This window comes from Orycteropus afer, unplaced genomic scaffold (genome assembly GCF_000298275.1).
Source record: "Orycteropus afer afer isolate SDZICR_OR568_19922 unplaced genomic scaffold, OryAfe1.0 scaffold00254, whole genome shotgun sequence".
Taxonomy (NCBI): Eukaryota; Metazoa; Chordata; class Mammalia; order Tubulidentata; family Orycteropodidae; genus Orycteropus; species Orycteropus afer.
The window spans coordinates 3,356,505-3,374,376 of record NW_006921841.1 but is presented as its reverse complement, the minus strand read 5'-3'; the positions used below and the strand labels follow the sequence as shown (position 1 = coordinate 3,374,376).

The following is a 17,872-nucleotide window of genomic DNA, read 5'->3' as shown; positions in this document are numbered from 1 at the left end:
GAACGTAATCAATGTTTCCGAACTGTGCATGAAGAAATTGTTGGAATGGTGTATGTTTTGTTGTGCATATTCTAAACAACAATAAAAGTAAAATATTCACATTGAAATTTGTATAGGGGATTCTATATATAATAGCTTAATAATCTCCTCTTAGGAAAAAAGGCATGAGATATTTTGCAGTCTCTGAAATTTCCCAATCAAGTTTAATAGATGAGTTTTAAATCAGTTCAAAATGTAAATATGTATAAAACAAATGTATGAAAGGATCGTAAGAAAACAGAACTGAAAATATATACCAAAGAACCACAATGTCATGAAATTTACCATCTGGAATATCATAAGAAACTTTCATCAAAATTAATCAAATCAGGCTCTGGTACTAGAGCAGTTTTTTTAAACACCTAACTTTTATATTTTAAAAGTGATAATAACACTTCATAGCAGAAGTGTTATTTCTGTCTCTTCTTAATTTTTCCCATTTGCTAGGCCTCAAACTGCATTGTCACTGACTCCATAAAAACCTTAGGTAATTTTCTAGATCCCATCAGCATTCTTTAAGGATATGGAAAAAAAAAAAAAAAATCAGTAATTTTATATGAAAAGGAAAGAGACCTCACATAAGCAAAGCACTATTGAAGAAGTAGAATAAAGTAGGAGGTCTCACACTCCCGGATCTCAAAACCTATTAGACAGTCACAGTAATCAAAGCAGCCTGGTACTGGTACAAGGATAGACACACAGACCAGTAGAACAGAATTGAGAACCCAGAAATAGATCCATCGACCTATGGTCAGCTGATTTTTGACAAAGGGCTGAAATCCATTAAATGGGGGAAGAGATGGTCTCTTTAACAAATGGTGCTGGCAAAACTGGATATCCATCTGCAGAAAAATGAAACAAGATCTGTACCTCCTACCATACACAAAAGCTAACTCCAGATGGATCAAAGACATAAATGTGAAACCTAAAACTATAAAGTTCCTCAAGGAAAAAATAGGGGCAAATTTAGGGGTCTTAATTAAGAGCGTAAACAGACTGTCAAGCATAACCCAAAATGCACAAACAACTGAAGATAAACTAGATGAATGGGATCTTCTAAAAATTAAATTTTTATGTGTTTCAAAAGACTTCTCCAAAAGAGTCAAAAGAGAACCTACAGACTGGGAAAAAAATATTCAGCAACAAATACCTGACAAGGGACTTATCTCTAAAATTTATAGAAAACTTCAGCACCTCAACAACAAAAAGATTAACAATCCAATTAAGAAATGGGCAGAAGACATGAATAGACACTTTACTAAAGAGGATACTTAGGCAGCCAACAAATACATGATGAAATGTTTACAGTCATTAGCCATCAAAGAGATGTAAATCAAAACAACGAGATACTATCTCACCCCAGCACTAATGACAAAGTTGAACAAGACAGAAAATAACCATGCAACAGAAAGGATAATGCAGAATATGCAAAACATGGATGAACTTGGAGGATATTATGCTCAGTGAAATAAGTCAATCACAGAAGGACAAATACAGTATTAGTTCATTATGGTAAAAACTCAAGGAAAGGTTTACATATGGAAGGAAGGAAACTTTCTTTATTGGTTACGAGGGATGGGAGGAGAGGGGAGAGAACACTGGGGGAAAAAAAATGCATTGACTCATATCACTTTAATTTTGTGCATTTCACTGTAAATTATATTTCAATAAAATGTATTTTAAAAAAAATCTTGGGTAATTTAGAAAATATGTACTTACCTGATAAATTTAAATGATAGGATTTGCATTAGCCAATCTAAATAATTCTGGTTAAAAAACAATCTTATTTTCTCAATGTTTTTGGCCTCAATTATTTGTATGCCTTAACCATACACTTTATTTTTTCTGTATAGAAAATATTTAGGTTATTAATTTTATCCATGCCTTAAATTATTTAACATTCAAAGTGATAGTACCTTTCCTCCTTGAGTTGGGTAAGCATTCACACTCTCCTCTGACAGAGACTTTACAACTCTTTATCCGACAGAAAAAGGATCGTCTTGAGCCAGAATATACATGTGTCCTTCTAGCATAAAAACTATTGTGAACTTGCAAACCAGCTTTCATGGCAGAAGGGGGCAAGAGAAGAGGCAGAAAAGAATATGTTCAAATAATTGTGAAATTTATTTCTGAATGTTTTTTAGTAACCTATTACATTTTTGTCTAGTGTAGACCTTACAGGACAGAGTAGCACTTCTCCATAGGGTTTCCAAGGCTGTAGTCTTTATGGAAGCAGATTGTCTCATCTTTCTCCTACAGAGTGGCTGGTGGGTTCAAACTACCAACCTTTTGGTTAGCAGCCAAATGCTTAACCAGTATGCTCAGTCTCTGCTCCACCAAGGTCACTATGAGTCAGAATTGACTAGACAGCACAAAACAAACATTACATTTTTATACAAATTTGTTTAAAAAAGAAATGATTGCTTAAAGCAATGACATGATTGCACACTAAACCCCAAAGTGAAACTATAAAAAAATACATACACTTGTCAAGCAATTACATTTTGATCGCTTATAAACATTTGCAATTTATCTTTACCGTTACCCCAGAGAGTGAATAACAGAAATAATTTAAATAAAACAAAATAAAAATGAAGTGAAAAAAACCTGAGATATAGCAGCAATCCATGAAACAAAGCTTTACTATTTTTATGTTCTAAATAATCACTTGGCACTCAGCATTTTCAGAGAAGAAAAGAAATACTTTACACTTTCCCAAGCATACACGGTTTTTTGTACCAAGTAAACCTAACACATATAAGAAAAAAACAATCATTTCTCAGCATATAGCTAAATAATTAAGACTTCAGCAATTTTTAACCTAAAATAAGATACTTTTCAATAAAAAAAATAAAATACTTTCTTGTAAAGCTTTTATTAGCCTGGGAAAAACAGAAAATATAAATTAATCATATTTTCTCAAAGCGTCTTCATATGAACATATGTTCTTATATGTGTGTATGATATAGAATTGCTCTATACAGCTTTGTTGATATTTTTTCTCATCTGCTTAATTTTTTTTTAGCTTTTTATTGTGATTTGGGTGAAGGTTTAAAGAGCTTATTAGTTTTCCATTCGACAATTCATACTCATTTTGTTTCATGCCATTGATTACAATCCCCACCATGTACACCAATCATTCCATTTCCTCCCTGTGTTTCCTGTTTCTATACCTCTTTCTTTCTTAACCCTTCCTGCCTTCTGAACTCTGTCCTTGGGTAAATGCTTCCCTTTTGATTTCAAATGGTTGATTGTTCTAAAGTATACTAATTTTTTTTTAACTCTGAATGATTTTTTAACTTATTTATAAAGTTTACTAAATAATTCTCTTGACAATTACCTGTTTAAAAACACTGTGCCACTTTACTTTTAAATAATAATTATATTTACATAAAATAGTTAGTATGCTGAAATGAGCACTTACTTTTGGCATCTGTGAACTTCTTACTTGGTGTAATAACAGAAGAAGAAAATTGTTCCTTCACTTTGGCAACATCTTTGGGATGTAAGAAGTCAAATAAGCTTTGTCCAGTCAAACTAGCCTATTCATATGATAGACAGATGTTCATTTTAAATTAGTAATATAATTTTCCTACTTTTTCTCATACAAACATATGATAAATTCCTTTTCCTTTATTAAAGTTGCTTTTTCTTAAGTTCAAAGACCCATCTACTATATTGTGTAATATTAACTTAGTGCTAGAAGCAGGGTGATATTTGTACAAAGGAAAAAATATATGAATACAGAACCATAACCAGATACACACAATCCAATACTAATACCTAATCAGTAATGTCCTGTTAACTCCAGACTAATAAAAACCATCAATATCATCTAAATCACATCTTCTAAATTATATTATGATTTACTTTTAACTTTTTCTTCCTGGGTGAAGAGAGAGAGATAATATCATAGTACAATATAGAAGTATTAGAACATTGGTGATTTTATATTGTGACTCAGAGAGTTGCCATACTATTAAAAAACAAAATCCAACCCAGAACACTTACCCTTTTCCATCCCCACCTCCCTTCCCCTGACTACGCACAGCTTTCCTGGTATACACCTTTGCTCACAAGGTCTCATCACCTGGACATTACCCTTGCCCTACAAAGTCAATTTTCTGACCACTCCACCACTTCAGTTAGTTGCCTTTTATTCCTAGACTCCTCTCCTGGCCCAACATGTCTTCCTTCCTTTTTCTGCTCATCTTAAAGACACCTTTCGGACAGGCCTAGCAGGTATTTGTGAAGCCCTCCATGACCCGTAGCTATCACCCCTCTTGTGAATTCCTTTTTCATCCAAGTAGATATTCCTATACAAGAAGTGTGGATTGCCTGGCAGTTAGATATTGCATACTGAAAAAATGAGCAGTCTGATTTATGCATCAGTCTATTTTGTATTTCGTTAACATAAGTCTATGCCTAGAGTTTGACCAATTCTCTGCTTCAGAGCAAATCAAGTTTCTGAATCTAAAAAGTTGAGGACCAGATCCTGCATCATGGGAATCTGAATATCCTTCTGAAGCAGCCAGTGAGTCTCTAGGATGGCCTTTCATATGCAAAGTCAGTGCACAGTGGGATTGCACTCTATGTCACTAATGTGAAACTTAAGTGAATTGTAAGTTATCTTAGCACATGCATGAGGTGTGTGTACTGTTCTGCATCTTCAATTAGAAGATGGAATATTCAGGTAATGCACTGTTTTTGTGTCCTCAACCATTGCATGATTCATGTGGCTCTCTACCCTTCTTTCTACAGTCACATAATATCTCTTTTTCTGTTACATAACTCAGTACCTATGAATGTCTAATATTCTCCCAAATTTTTAAGTTTGTGGGGAAAAGAGCTTGAAGTTAATGGAAGTTATTCAAGATAAAAGCTGTGGTCTATTTTAAGAGAGTCTAGAGATGCTAGTTTCTTTCTTCTGTTGGATCAGTTTCAGTGTTATTGTTTTTGAATAACTAATTTATACTAAATTGTGTTCAATAATGAGGTAAAGTAATTACCAAGCTAGTTAAATAAAAGACATATTTTAGAGTCTATTGCCAGACATTAGACTAAAACTGTTATGTAATACATATAATGGTAATAATGTAGCCTCTTGGAGGAGAGTCAGGAGGAAATGGAGGAATAGGAAGGAATAGGAGGAAATGGAATGTGAGGCTAATTGCCTCCATGAACAAATGCCTCCTTTGCCATGAGACTAGAAGAACTGGATGGTGCCCAATTACCATTACTGAACATTTTGATCAAAGACTCTATAGAAGAATCCTGATCAAAAGAAAGAAAAATTCTAAATAGATTTTCAAATTTTCATGGAATCCAGACTTCCTGGAGCCATTGAGGCTGGATGAACCCCTGAAACTATTGCTCTAAGATAATCTTTAAACCTTAAACAAAATATGCCCTGAAGTCTTCTTTAAACAACAATTTAGCTTACACAAAAGCTAAAGGAAAGGAAAAAATGTCTGCCTTGACCATTATGCTCTTTTAAGATCCATCTATATGGGATTAAATTGACATTAGCAACTTGAAAGTTTCAATAGGAAACTTGGGGGCAGTGATTTTATGTCATTGGAGGAGGAACAATTCTAAAAGGGAGGGTAAGAATGGTTTCAAAACTTGAAGAATGTAATCAATGCCACTTAATTGTACACATAGAAATTATTGAATTGGTATATGTTTTGCTGTGTATATTTTTAACAACAATTTTTAAAATGTTAATAATAATAATAATGTTGCCTCTTGGAGGAAATAGAGAAAGGTTGCTGGCATTTTTCAGATACTGTCAACTATGAAACTGCAGTAAGTCTTTACATCCTGAGAAACAGGTATAATCATCATTCCCACCTTTCTAAGGAGGAGAATGAGGTTCAGTAAAAATAAGTAACTTGCTGAAGGTCAGAAAGTGAACATTAATCCCACTAGTGAAAATCCATATTCTCTCTCCAGCTCTCTTGGAGCTCTGATTTTGCAGAACCTTGTCCTATATCCCAATGGGAAGAAATGATTCAAGAAAAGAACTATAAAATGTGTTTGCTTGAAAAACTAAACACTGTGTAGGAAATATCTTCAGTATGGGATACCTGATCATAATTAAGAGTTTTGGAGACTGATTTAGAAACGAAGAGAATTTTTCCTCTTTCACATCCAACCACAAATAGGAAGCCTTCTGCAGTCTAGGATTTAACAACAAAACAAAAAAAAGTTAATATTTAAAAATAGCTGTCTCACTCAAACATACATTTAGATTTAGAGGAAAATACTGTGGCAAAAAAACTAACGGAGTGGCCTAAAAAGCCTAGTAAAATAATTTTAAGAAATTTTCTTAATATATAAAAAATATAAATAACAACAAATTGAATGCCAGTCTAATGTTTTTGACATGAAAATTCAGTTATGGCACATTCTTTTTTTTTTTTTTTTAAATTGTGATTTGGGTGAAAGTTTACAGAGCAAACTGGTTTTTTGCTCAACAATTCAGACACATTTTGTTTTGTGACATTCATTGCAGTCCTCATAATGTAACAGCACTCTTTCCACTTCCTCCCTGTGTTTACCATTTCTCTTCATCCTTCTTTCCTATACACTCCTTCTGAGCTTTATCTCTGGGCAAACGCTGCCCTTTGATCAAATATAGTTGATTACTCTAGAATGTGTACCTCCCTAGTATTACTGTTCACCCTGTAGGCTGAAACTCAAGCCACAGGAGTGAGTTCAGTTCCAGGCTTGAAGGGTGCCTAATGGTCATAGTCTTGGGGGTTCCACCAGTCCCTATCAGACCAGTGAGCCTGGTCTTTTTTAGCAGCCAGGAAATATTCAGTTGGGATATATCCTAATGTAAGAATTATCTTTACCAAATTCTACTATACTCTATAAGGAGCTCTGATTATGCGGTTAAAGCATTTGGCTGCTAACATTTTTGTGTTTGTATTTGTCAGCAGTTCAAATCCACCAATTGCTTTGTGGGAGGAAGATGAGGCAATCTTCTTCTGTAAAGATTTACAGCCTTGGAAATGCTATGGGTCACTATGAGTTGGAATCAACTTGATGGCAGTAGGACAATACTTTATTGGGCATACTCTACAAAGATATCAAAAAACTTCAATAACAATGACTGCATGTGGAATTGTTGGGGTGGAAGGACTATGCAGATGGAGGACAAGGAAGGGATGAAGACATGTATTATACATATTTTTAAACTTTTTGGTATAGTTTTTTTGAAAACTAAATTTTAAAAATTCTAAGTATCAACTACTCCTTTAAGTTCTACCCAACAAATCCCCAATGAAGCAACCTAAATGGTTAAGACACTGAGAACCAAGAAGTTAGTGGTTCAAGTTCACCCAGAGTTCCGTCAGAAGAAAGACCTGGTGATTAACTTCTGAAAAATCAAACACAGAAACCTCTACTGGGCACAGTTCTACAGTGGCACACACAGGGGCCCCAGGATTCTATGGCAACTGCTTTTTATTTTATTTTATTTTTTAAATATATGGATACATAGGATAAGTCTGGCACTCTCAATTTGGCATTTTCTTGGACTAATTTTTATGAACTGAAAACAAATATGAGATAAATTAGGTGGATATGTTTTAGTCCAGTAAGGGGGCAATACCAAGGTTATGTGAAGTTACAACTGAAAAAAAGATTGGCGAGAAAGCCTTCAAGCTATAGCACATTCCATTATCTTTAAAATTATTTTTGTTATTTGCAAAAATCCTTTATGCTTCTGTCAGGAATACTGTGTTTAAATTCAGCTATTCAAATAAAAGAGTGGCTTTTAAAAGAAATTTCCAAAAAAGAAAAATAGACAAAAATATATATGAAAAATCCTTCTATACAATCACACTAGGGCTTAATACCCAGTTGTATTAGCACGTGAACAGGTACGTATCAACTCCTGGGAACAGTGTATGGTGATTTCATGATTATATTTTCTATGTCAAATAGACTGGTAAGTCTGAAAACCATGCATATGAAGTGATAAAGACAGAAATGTCAAAGCATCAACCAAGTGACTCGTTAAAACCAGTGACTGGCTACTCTACAGAGAAGAGGATCCTGAAGGAATGGGATCCAGGGTAAACTGGCTTTGAAGGAGTGGCAATAGTGGAGGATAGAGTCTACAGTGTAATAAATGAATTCATTGGGCAATGAAGGAAGAAAGCATTGAAGACAAATTTTGCTTCATATTTTGGAAAGTACCTATCTTCTGTCTCTACTTTCATTAGCCCAAACTAATAAGGCATAAACCAAAAAAAAAACCAAACTCACTGCTGTCGAGTTGGATCTGACTCCCAGTGACCCCTCCTTGGGATCCCGAGGCGATATCACTGCAGAAGTAGATTCCCCAAACTTTCTTCCAAGGAGTGGCTAGTGGGTTTGAACCACCAGCCCTCTGGTTAGCAGTCAAATGCCTTAGGCAGTATGCCATCAGAGCTCCCAAACTCACTGCCGTGGAGTTGGACCCTACTCATAACGTCCCCTCTTAGGGTTTCTGGGGGGTATCACTACAGAAGTAGATTCCCCAACCTTCCTTCCAAGGGCTGGCTGGTGGGTTTGAACCGCCAGCCTTCTGGTTAGCAGTCAAATGCCTTAGGCATAGCTACCTCTATAACTAGGAGCTCTGGTGGCGTAGTGCCTAAGGCCTGTGACAGCTAACCAGAAAGTTGGCGGTTCAAACCCACCAGCCACTCCTTGGAAGGAAGACTGGGCAATCTACTTCCATAGTGATACTGCCTTGTAAACCTAAGGCAGGATTGCTATGAGTTGATGGCAGCCGAGTTTGGTTTTTTGGTTTGGTGACTTCTATAACTTAATTTCTATATTAAAATAGGGTTTAATGTAAAATTATGTGTGTTAATAACAAGAAGGAAATTAAAGAAAATCTATCTCCCACTTAAATAAAAAACAATGAAAGGGCAAATACCACTTAAACAAATCTATCACTCTACTTACCTTAAGAATTAAGTGTTTGAGCTCATTATCCTGAATAAATGAAGGCCTGCAATTATCTCCTATGTAAGAATCTGTCATGCCTAAAAATAAGTCAAAAGTTATTGAAAATATATTAGAGAGGTAAATGTAGTCAGTGCTTAATAAATGTTTACAATGTTGCTGCTGTTATTGTTGACAATGATGGTGATGGCATTTTCTCTTTAGTGGCCTATAACACCCCTTCTGTAGTCATTCCCTTTCTTCACTGTTACCATATTAAAATATCTTGTATTTGGATCATAAACTCCCAGAACTATTTATTCCCTTTTACTTAAAGGTGCAGAGAGTAAGAGCTTTAAAAGAAAGCATCTCAATAAAATACACATACAACAATATTCAAGAATACACTCGCTCCTCAATAGCATAAATAGTTTCCAAAGATCAAGTGGTTACACAAAATGCGAAAATGGAGCATCCTAAATCAAATCACAAAATGGAGAATGACCATTATTACATAACTGCCAAATTGTATCATTAAATAACTGCCAAACCACTGAGGATCATGGCCCAGCCAAGTTGACGCATAATCTTCACCATCACAGCCAGTATTACTTTTGCCTTGTATTTTGGCATTTTTACTGCCAGATGTACGATTTAATGTGCAAAATAGTCAGATAGTAGATTTTTTATTATGGTCATAAATACAAAATGTTAGACAATGAGATTGTCAACAAGTGAGGAGTGGGTATACAGTTATTTTTATAATTACTTATCTTATTGAAACTGATCATATCAATTGTTCTGAATGCTGAGATTCTGGAATTCTGAACACATTTTATGGAGTCATAGGATTTTCAAGTAAGAAAGTTCCTTTAAAAGTCATGAAAACTTCTGATAATACACAAAAACATATAAAAGATAAATGAAATAACTCATTTTAATCCCACAGCCCAGAGCTTATTATATTTAACAGAAAGTCTCTAAAGCAACTGAAGAGCTGTCAAAATGATGTGTAGTCATCAGGTCAAAACCCACATGAAAGTCTGATTGGAGAGAAGGAAGCACTAAAACTACATTTGCCTTGAAGGCATCCACCAATGCTGACGCACCAAAGCCCTTCACAGCCACAGGGAGGTATAGAGGACAGAGGTGGGATTTGCCCAGATACCTCACAGGAAGGGGATTGAGAAATCCATGAATTTTCTCTCCCCTATATCCTACAACCTTCCTAACCCCAATGCCCTCCCCCTAGGGACTGCTGAGAAATGCTGCTTTCTCAAGAAAGGTATGGGTAATACTCTAAGATGTTTAAATCACAGATTGCCCCTTGGATGGATCTGTAACTCAAATTAACCAATTACTTAAGTGGTAAAAGAAAAGAGAAACATCTCCTTCTAGGACTGGGTAAATGCTTTCAGGCTGGTAGCCTCTCTAAGAGCCTGGCTTACACAAAAGAAAATCTTCTCTGTAGGACCCTGCATTTGTCCCCAGCCTCAAAGAACTCCCACAGGTAATTTTCTGTAGTTATTATTATTACTACAGAGCAGGCTGGTTGGACTGTAGGAGGGAGTTGAGAAAAGGATGAAAGATGCACCCTCGGAGTGCCAAGCCAGGGAGGAGCAATGAGTCAGTTCCGGAGAAGGCAGTGACACTTCCAGGTCCGGGCGAAGCAGAGTTGTCCAGAGCGCTGCAGAATTAGCATGGGGAGATGCTCTCAGCGTAGGGCATCGGGGATGGTGAACCCTGACTAGGTAAGTAGGTGAGGATGCGTTAGAAAATAAAGGTAGTGAAAGCAGAGCTGAAGCTAGCATGAGGTTGGTTAATGAAATGCAGGTTGTGATGTCCTGTCTGCTTACCCAAAAGGTAACAAATTTGACCTTCAGATTTCTGATGGCAAACACAAACTAGAAAACATGATCACTTACTTTCTTTTATAATGTTCATTAAATTTTAAAAAAACTATTAAAATAACAGTAATACCACTACTGCTGCTACTCTTACCACTGCTTCCACCATTAGTGAATACTGTGTCATCGCTTTAAACACTTCATTCTTTACTCTTAAGAACAACCCCACGAGGCCAGTTATCCCGATTCTACAGATACGGAAACTGAGGATTAGAACGTTAAGTAACTTGAGCAAGTCACTTAGCTGTTAAGAAAGTTAGGGAGCCAGGATTTGAACCTAGGAGGTCTGTCTCCAGAACCCACACTCATTGTCCTTGGATATTAAGACCAAAGACACAGAATGCCCACAGGCTGTCAGAAAGCATATGCTGCCAAGCAGGGCTACTCCAAATGTGGTCTGCAGACTGGTGACATGAGTGAACACTCTGGGGAGATAAGTAAGGAAATTAACAGTAAGCATTTAGACACTTTTATAAAAACGTAGCATTCCTGTGATATCCAAGCACATGACCATTTTCCAACTAATTAATTGTGTTACATTTTACAATGCATTGGAGGGGAGGGAGGATGACAAAAAACTTGTCTTCCACCCAGATAGTTCAGAAGCATTGCAGTACAGTGGGGGGGAAAATTATTTCACTATCCTATCTTTAAATTATGCTGTAGACCAAAAATGACATGATTCATATGCAGCCCTCTGATGGTTTGGCTTCTAAGCTTTTTCCAAACATGTTAGACGTTATACTCTGATAACTGCATTGAAATGTACATCCAAGCTCTTCAAGTCATTGCACTTGCAGGTCAGATTCGTAGATAGCTGCTATCCTGTCAGCTCCAACTCATGGCAACCTTATGTACAACAGGAAAAAAACAAACAAAAATAAAAAACCACTGCTCAGCCTTTCATCATGATCACTGAGATATCCAAGTCCATCGCTGTGGCTATTGTGCCAGTGCATCTCACCAAACACGAAGTACTCCTCCAGGGACTGACCTCTCCTAATGTGTCCAAAGTAAGTGAGTTGGACAATGCTCTGTTGTGATCCATAAGGTTTTCATTGGTTAATTTTTGGAAGTAGGTCACCAGGCCTTCCTTCCTAGTCTGCCGTAGTCTGAAAGCTCCTCTGAAACCTGTCCACCATGGGTGACCATTCTGGTATTTGAAATACCAGTGGCATAGCTTCTGGCATCACAGCAACACGCAAGCCACCACAGCAGCACAAAATGACAGGTCTGTGGTGTCACTGGCTAAAGGTTCTGGCCAAGACATGTCAACTTGACCACATGATTAAAATTGTTCCTCATTTTTGCTCAGAAGTGGGCCAGTGGTAAAATTTCTTTTCCAAAGAATTCCCCTCTGGATTTAGGCTATTAATCTCCTCTGTTCTAACCATTCACAGCATCTCATCTCACTCATCCCTCTTATTGCTAGGCTTATCTCTTCATGGGTCTCTCTTCTTTACAGACCATGAACCCCTAGAGGGCAGCAACCTTATTCATTTTTATATCCCCAGCACAGAACAGGAACCTAGTAGAAGCTCTGTTTGTTGATTGATTCATAGCTTTTCCCGTGGGCTCTGCTTCAGGGCATTTCTAATGTGAAGTTGATTGATTTTAGGGCTGCAATCAATTGACCTTAGTTGAGCCTACAAAATTGCACTGCTAAAAGATTTAAGGGAAATACTGCTTACAATTTGTGCAAGCCCCAGTTGTGGGTAAAAGAATCTTATTTCATAATAGGCTATTATGAAAATAAGACTTCTGAGTCCCACTCCCAAAAAGAAGCCTCCTACAGGCAGTATCTTAGCACTTAACTTTTTCTTCCCCCATAGTCTGCTCTGCAGATCTGTACATGCACCCCAGCTGACTGAAGCTTTTACAACTTATACAAGCTACTGTTAAATAAGCCTTTAATAGTTGTATTTAGTTTCACTTCCTAATTTATATTTACACACATCCTCTGGTGGCCCTGTGGTTAAAGCATTGGGCTGCTAACCAAAAGGTTGGGGGTTCAAACCCATCAGCTGTTCCATAGGAGAAAGATGAGGCAGTCTGCTTCCATAAAGATTTACAGCCTTGGTGTAAGTATATCCAGGTGTATAGTAGAGCTACAGTGAGTTTGGTTTTGGTCTTTTTGGATAGTAGAGCTGACAAGGCACAAGGCTGTAGTCACTTCTTGGCCACAGCCACTACCTGGAGGGAGCGAGTAACTGGATCTGTGGACTTGGGACCATGGTCTGAAGGGACATCAAGCTCAACTGGCATAACATACTACACAAAACATCATTCCACATCCTACTTTGGTGAGTAGCAACTGGGGTCTTAAAAGCTTGCAAACAACCATCTAGATGCAATGATGGGTCCCTCCTCCTTCCAAGACTCATGGAAACCATTAGTCCAAGGGACTGGTAGACCATGCGATCCTCAGTCTATATGACCACAAGACCAGAAGAACTAGGTGGTGCCCAGCTACCCCCTTGTTGGGGGGGATGGGTATAGGAGATACTGCATAGAGTAGGAGAACAATGTACCACAAAATTCAAAATCATAAAAAACAAAGACCAGGTTTGCTAGTGTAATAGAGCCTGGTGAGACCCCTGAGACTATGGCCCCTAGCCACCCTTCAGGTCTGGAACTGAATTCACTCCTGTGGCTTCCAGCCAAACAATAGACAGGCATATGGGCTGAACATTTACATCAGTTATTTGGAGCAATCAATCATGGGAGAACAGAAGGGCAGTGTTTGCACAGAGAGACAGCTTAGGGGGCTGGAGTGCATGGGAGGGAAGGACACAGGGAAGAGGTAACAGGAAGAGGAAGTGGGAAGAGAGCTGTAACATTGTGGGGAATTGCAGTCAATGTCATGAGACAAAATGTGGATGAACTGCTGTAGGGAAAAAGAATTTGTTCCGTAAACTTTCACCCAAATCACAATTAAAAAAAAAAAAAAAGATTTGCAGCCTTGAAAACCTTGTAAGGTCACTATGAATCAGATTGACTCAATGGCAATGGGTTTTACTACACCTCCTTCTCAGGTGAAAGTATGTCCCAGAGTTTTTGTTCATTATAAGATAAGATACTCTTTGTGCAGGCCTGGTTTGCAACAGGAGTACAGATTTAATACTGTTCTCCTCTAAGTCACTTTAACTTGACTTGGCAAATTCCCTGTATTCTCTGCATACAATTCCCCTTTTCCCTAAAACAGATTTTCTTTCCTTGACATGCAGAGTAGGACAGAGGTCTAAACTAAGACTCTTGGGTCATCCTTTGCTCATTTCTTTTTCACATTTTTTGAGCCAATCTCTCTAAAATCTTTTATATTTTTACAAATCTGAACTTGCAGAGTATTCTCCTCTGTAGTCTTCAGTGTGCTACTCCTCCAGATCTTCCTGTTTTCTCAGTATATCTAACACTCAATTCCATTCCCATTACTCTGCCCCCAAGTTTGATTAGGGTTATTTCCAAATCAGAAATGACTTATTTTATACATATATAAATAAACACACATACACACATATTCATTATACTTCAGTCTAAAATTCAAGTTCAAGTTGGAGACTGCAAAATTCAGAAATGATTACACATATGCCAAGAGGCACTGGCCAAGGATCTCCTATACCTAGTGTCTAATACATGTGAAATACCTTAAGAGAAATTGCTGAATTTAAGGAGATTTTCTTTTCTAAGGATAGGAATTGGGCAATAAATGGTAATAAATAATACTACATTTTAGAACTTCTAAAATATTGAGTTACATAGGGCAGCTATTTATATATTCATATTATATATGGGGAATCAAGTAGAAATACAAAATCTTATTGACGTTCACACAGATAAAGTTTTTTAGGACCAAATGTTCTGACATCCAATTCAGTATTCTCTCTATATATAGAGAATAGAAAAGCTTCAGATAAATACCTATCAAACTGAAAGACACCTTTTGTGGTAGTTTAGTTTGTGTGTCAACTTGGCTGGGCCTGGTTGAGTGGCTGGGCAGCTGGTCGTAGTTATTCTCCATGATGAGACTGGCAATCAGCTCCATGGTGGGAACTACTACAAGCAGCTGAGTAGCTACTTTAGGGATGTGGTCTGCTTCCTGCATATGAGCAGCAGCTTTGGGAATGGTTTCTAGCATATGGCAGGCTTCAACCCTGCATGTAGCTGAGTCATTGTTCAGCAGCCTGCCATGCTCTACCAACCTTGGGACTTCTGATGGACTTGAATTGATGGCCTGCCATGTGGTTTGCTAACGTCGGGACTGTGCCTTTTTACTTGTTAACCTTGGGCTTGTCTGTCTCAGCAGCCAGCAGCTGCCTGAGTGAAGAAAAGCCTCTAGCTTCAGTGGGCCGGGAGCAGGAGGCAGAGCTTAAGCCCAAGGTTGAGGGGCTTTCACACAGCGCCCAGAGCTTGACACTTTGAACTTGGACTTAAAGCCTCCAAATTGTAATGATAAACTCCTGTTTGTTAAAGCCATCCCACTTGTGGTATATTCCTGTCAGAGCGGCACTAGGTAACCAAAACACCTTTATATAGAAATTCACCAGCCAATAGCAGCAAAACAAACCAATCAGAGACTTCAGTTACAAAAAATTTACAACTCTAAGTGTGGAATCCATTTTCAAACTCACCTTTTAGAGTTTTCAAGTGTTGAACAGCCATTCTTAAAATTGTAAGTTTGTCCAGTTTGCGTACCATGGGATTGCACTGAGGGATCATTGCAGACAGTTCTTCGATCAGGTTATTAATTTTATCTCTCCTCCGCTTTTCAGTTTGGCTATGAGCTTCTCTATGAAGGAGAGATTCAACAGACCCACAGTTACCCAGGAGGCACTTACATCTGAAGTAGATGTTCACATGAACATGAGCCCAGCAAGCACACTGTTCCTCCTCCCAAACTTGGCTCTGTAGTTGCCCTTTAGGGAAGAGGAAGGAGCTGCTAGGAACAGGAATAGCAATAAAAAAGTCTGCATTTCTTTTACCTCATTCCCTATGCTTGCTCTTCCCTCCGTATCTAATTTCCTTAAACCTTCAAGAACTAAGACATCTGTCCAAGACCCACAGTGGTTTGTCTACTTCCTTCCTATCTTAGAGGAAGAGGTGTGTAAGCTTCTATTCAAGTTAATTCCTCTCTCAATTAGCTTAAACAGTTATATGCATCTGAACCTCATCCTCTCTCAGCTCCTTATCATGGCTCTATAAATATGCTCAAGTCTTCTAGAGGGAAAAAAATCCTTTCTGTAATTCTAGCGTTTGTTGTTGCTACTGTTTTCCCTTCTCAAGCAAGCTTCCTGAAGAGTGAAGTCTCCACTCAATCTTTCATTTCTCATCTATTAAAATCGAGCTTCCACATCACCATACCACCAAAACTATTCCAGCAAAGGTCAGCCTTATGCAATCCCTGAGCTGATCCCAGTGTGGAATCTGACTGTGATGCTCTTCTGAACGCACCTCTTCCAGTCTCCCTGCCCAGCTCCTCCTCTATCCTTAATGCTGGTATTCCTCAAAATTCCTGACTTGGCACTACTTTTTTCTCTTTCTATAGCTTGTCCCTAAGAGAGCTTACTTCCTCACAAGGCTTTACAACTACTCTTAAGGTACTTAATACTCAATCCCTATTTCATTCATACTTAACCCAGTTCCAGATGTTTTAAACTAGACTTCAGTACTTCAATGATTCATAAGCACACTAAAACTCAAGGTATCTAAAACTGAACATAATTCTACCCAGTTTACTCTGGTTCAACTCTCCTTCTTTTACTTACCCTGTTTATTCTTCCTTCTATAGGGTTATCTTGGTTGGCTATAACAGTAAACTTATTCTAGACCTTTTCCTCTCCTTCAACCTGAAGAGCCAAAAAATTACAAACTCCTGTAAATTCTAGTTTTTAAAATATTTAAGTCTGTCTGCTCCTCCTCTCCATCCATTCTGCCATTGCTTTAATTTAGTTCCTTATTATAGCCCGTTGCACTACCCCAAGAGCCTTTTAACCTGATGTTTCTTCTAGTTTCTTCTTCTTCCAGAATAACTGTACTAAAACAAATCAAATTATCTAACCCAATTGCAGAAAACTGCTCAATGCATTTCCACTAAGAGGAACAGCCAAATTCCCTAATTACATACTAAAATTCTCCATGCCCTGACTCACACCTTTGTCTTCAGATTCATCTCTTCGTGTCTTTTCTCTACAACCCCAAATTTTATACAGTAGCAATACCCAACAACTTGCTAGTCTTCAAGCATGCCATGTTGTCTCACATCTCCATCATTTCTGACTCTTTACAAGGCTTTGAATATCCTTCCTGTGGTAGTTCAGGTTGTTGTCAACTTGGCTGGGCCTTGTTGAGTGGGTGGGCAGCTGAATATAGTTATTCCCCATGATGAGACTGGCCATCAGTTCCATGGTGGAATCTACTGGAGTAGCTGAGTAGCTGCTTTAGGGATGTGGTCTGCTTCCAGTGTACAAGCAGCAGCTTTGAGGAAGGTCTCTAGCTTTTTGGCACATTTGAACCCTGCATGTAGCTAAGTCTTCATTCAGTAGCCTGCCATGCTCTGTTGATCTTGGCACTTTCAATGGGCTTGACTTAATGGCCTACCATGTGGCCTGGTAAGATAGGGACTGTACCTTTTTACCTGTTGACTTTGGGTTGAAGCCCAAGGGCTTTCACCCAGCCCCTAGAGCCCAGCACTTTGCACTTGGACTTCTAGCCTCCAAAACTGTAAGAGAATGAATTCCTGTTTGTTAAAGCCACCACCGTTTGTGGCATATTTCTGTCAGAGCAGCACTAGGTAACCAAAACACTTCCCTTCTACATTCTTGGGAAGTAGTCTTTTTTCATAACATAGCTCAGTTATTATTCTTCAAGGAAGCTTTTCCTGACTACTGTTGTTGTTATGTGCCATCTAGTCAGACCCGACTCATAGCAACCCCTCCTTGGGTTTCCGAGGCAGTATCACTATGGAAGTAGATTGCCCCATCTTCCTT

The 17,872-nt window shown here is 37.9% G+C and overlaps 1 protein-coding gene across 1 annotated transcript in view; it reads right to left on the bottom strand.

The window, feature by feature from the left end:
- ARNTL2 (aryl hydrocarbon receptor nuclear translocator like 2) overlaps nucleotides 1-17,872 on the bottom strand; it is a 66,804-nt gene that overhangs the window by 27,712 nt on the left and 21,220 nt on the right. The window contains exons 4-8 of the mRNA XM_007949800.1: nucleotides 15,518-15,675; nucleotides 9,004-9,083; nucleotides 6,129-6,221; nucleotides 3,464-3,581; nucleotides 1,956-2,099 (exon numbers count right to left, since the gene is read on the bottom strand). Coding sequence (XP_007947991.1) covers nucleotides 1,956-2,099; nucleotides 3,464-3,581; nucleotides 6,129-6,221; nucleotides 9,004-9,083; nucleotides 15,518-15,675 — 593 coding nt within the window. The remainder of the gene's footprint in view (nucleotides 1-1,955; nucleotides 2,100-3,463; nucleotides 3,582-6,128; nucleotides 6,222-9,003; nucleotides 9,084-15,517; nucleotides 15,676-17,872) is intronic.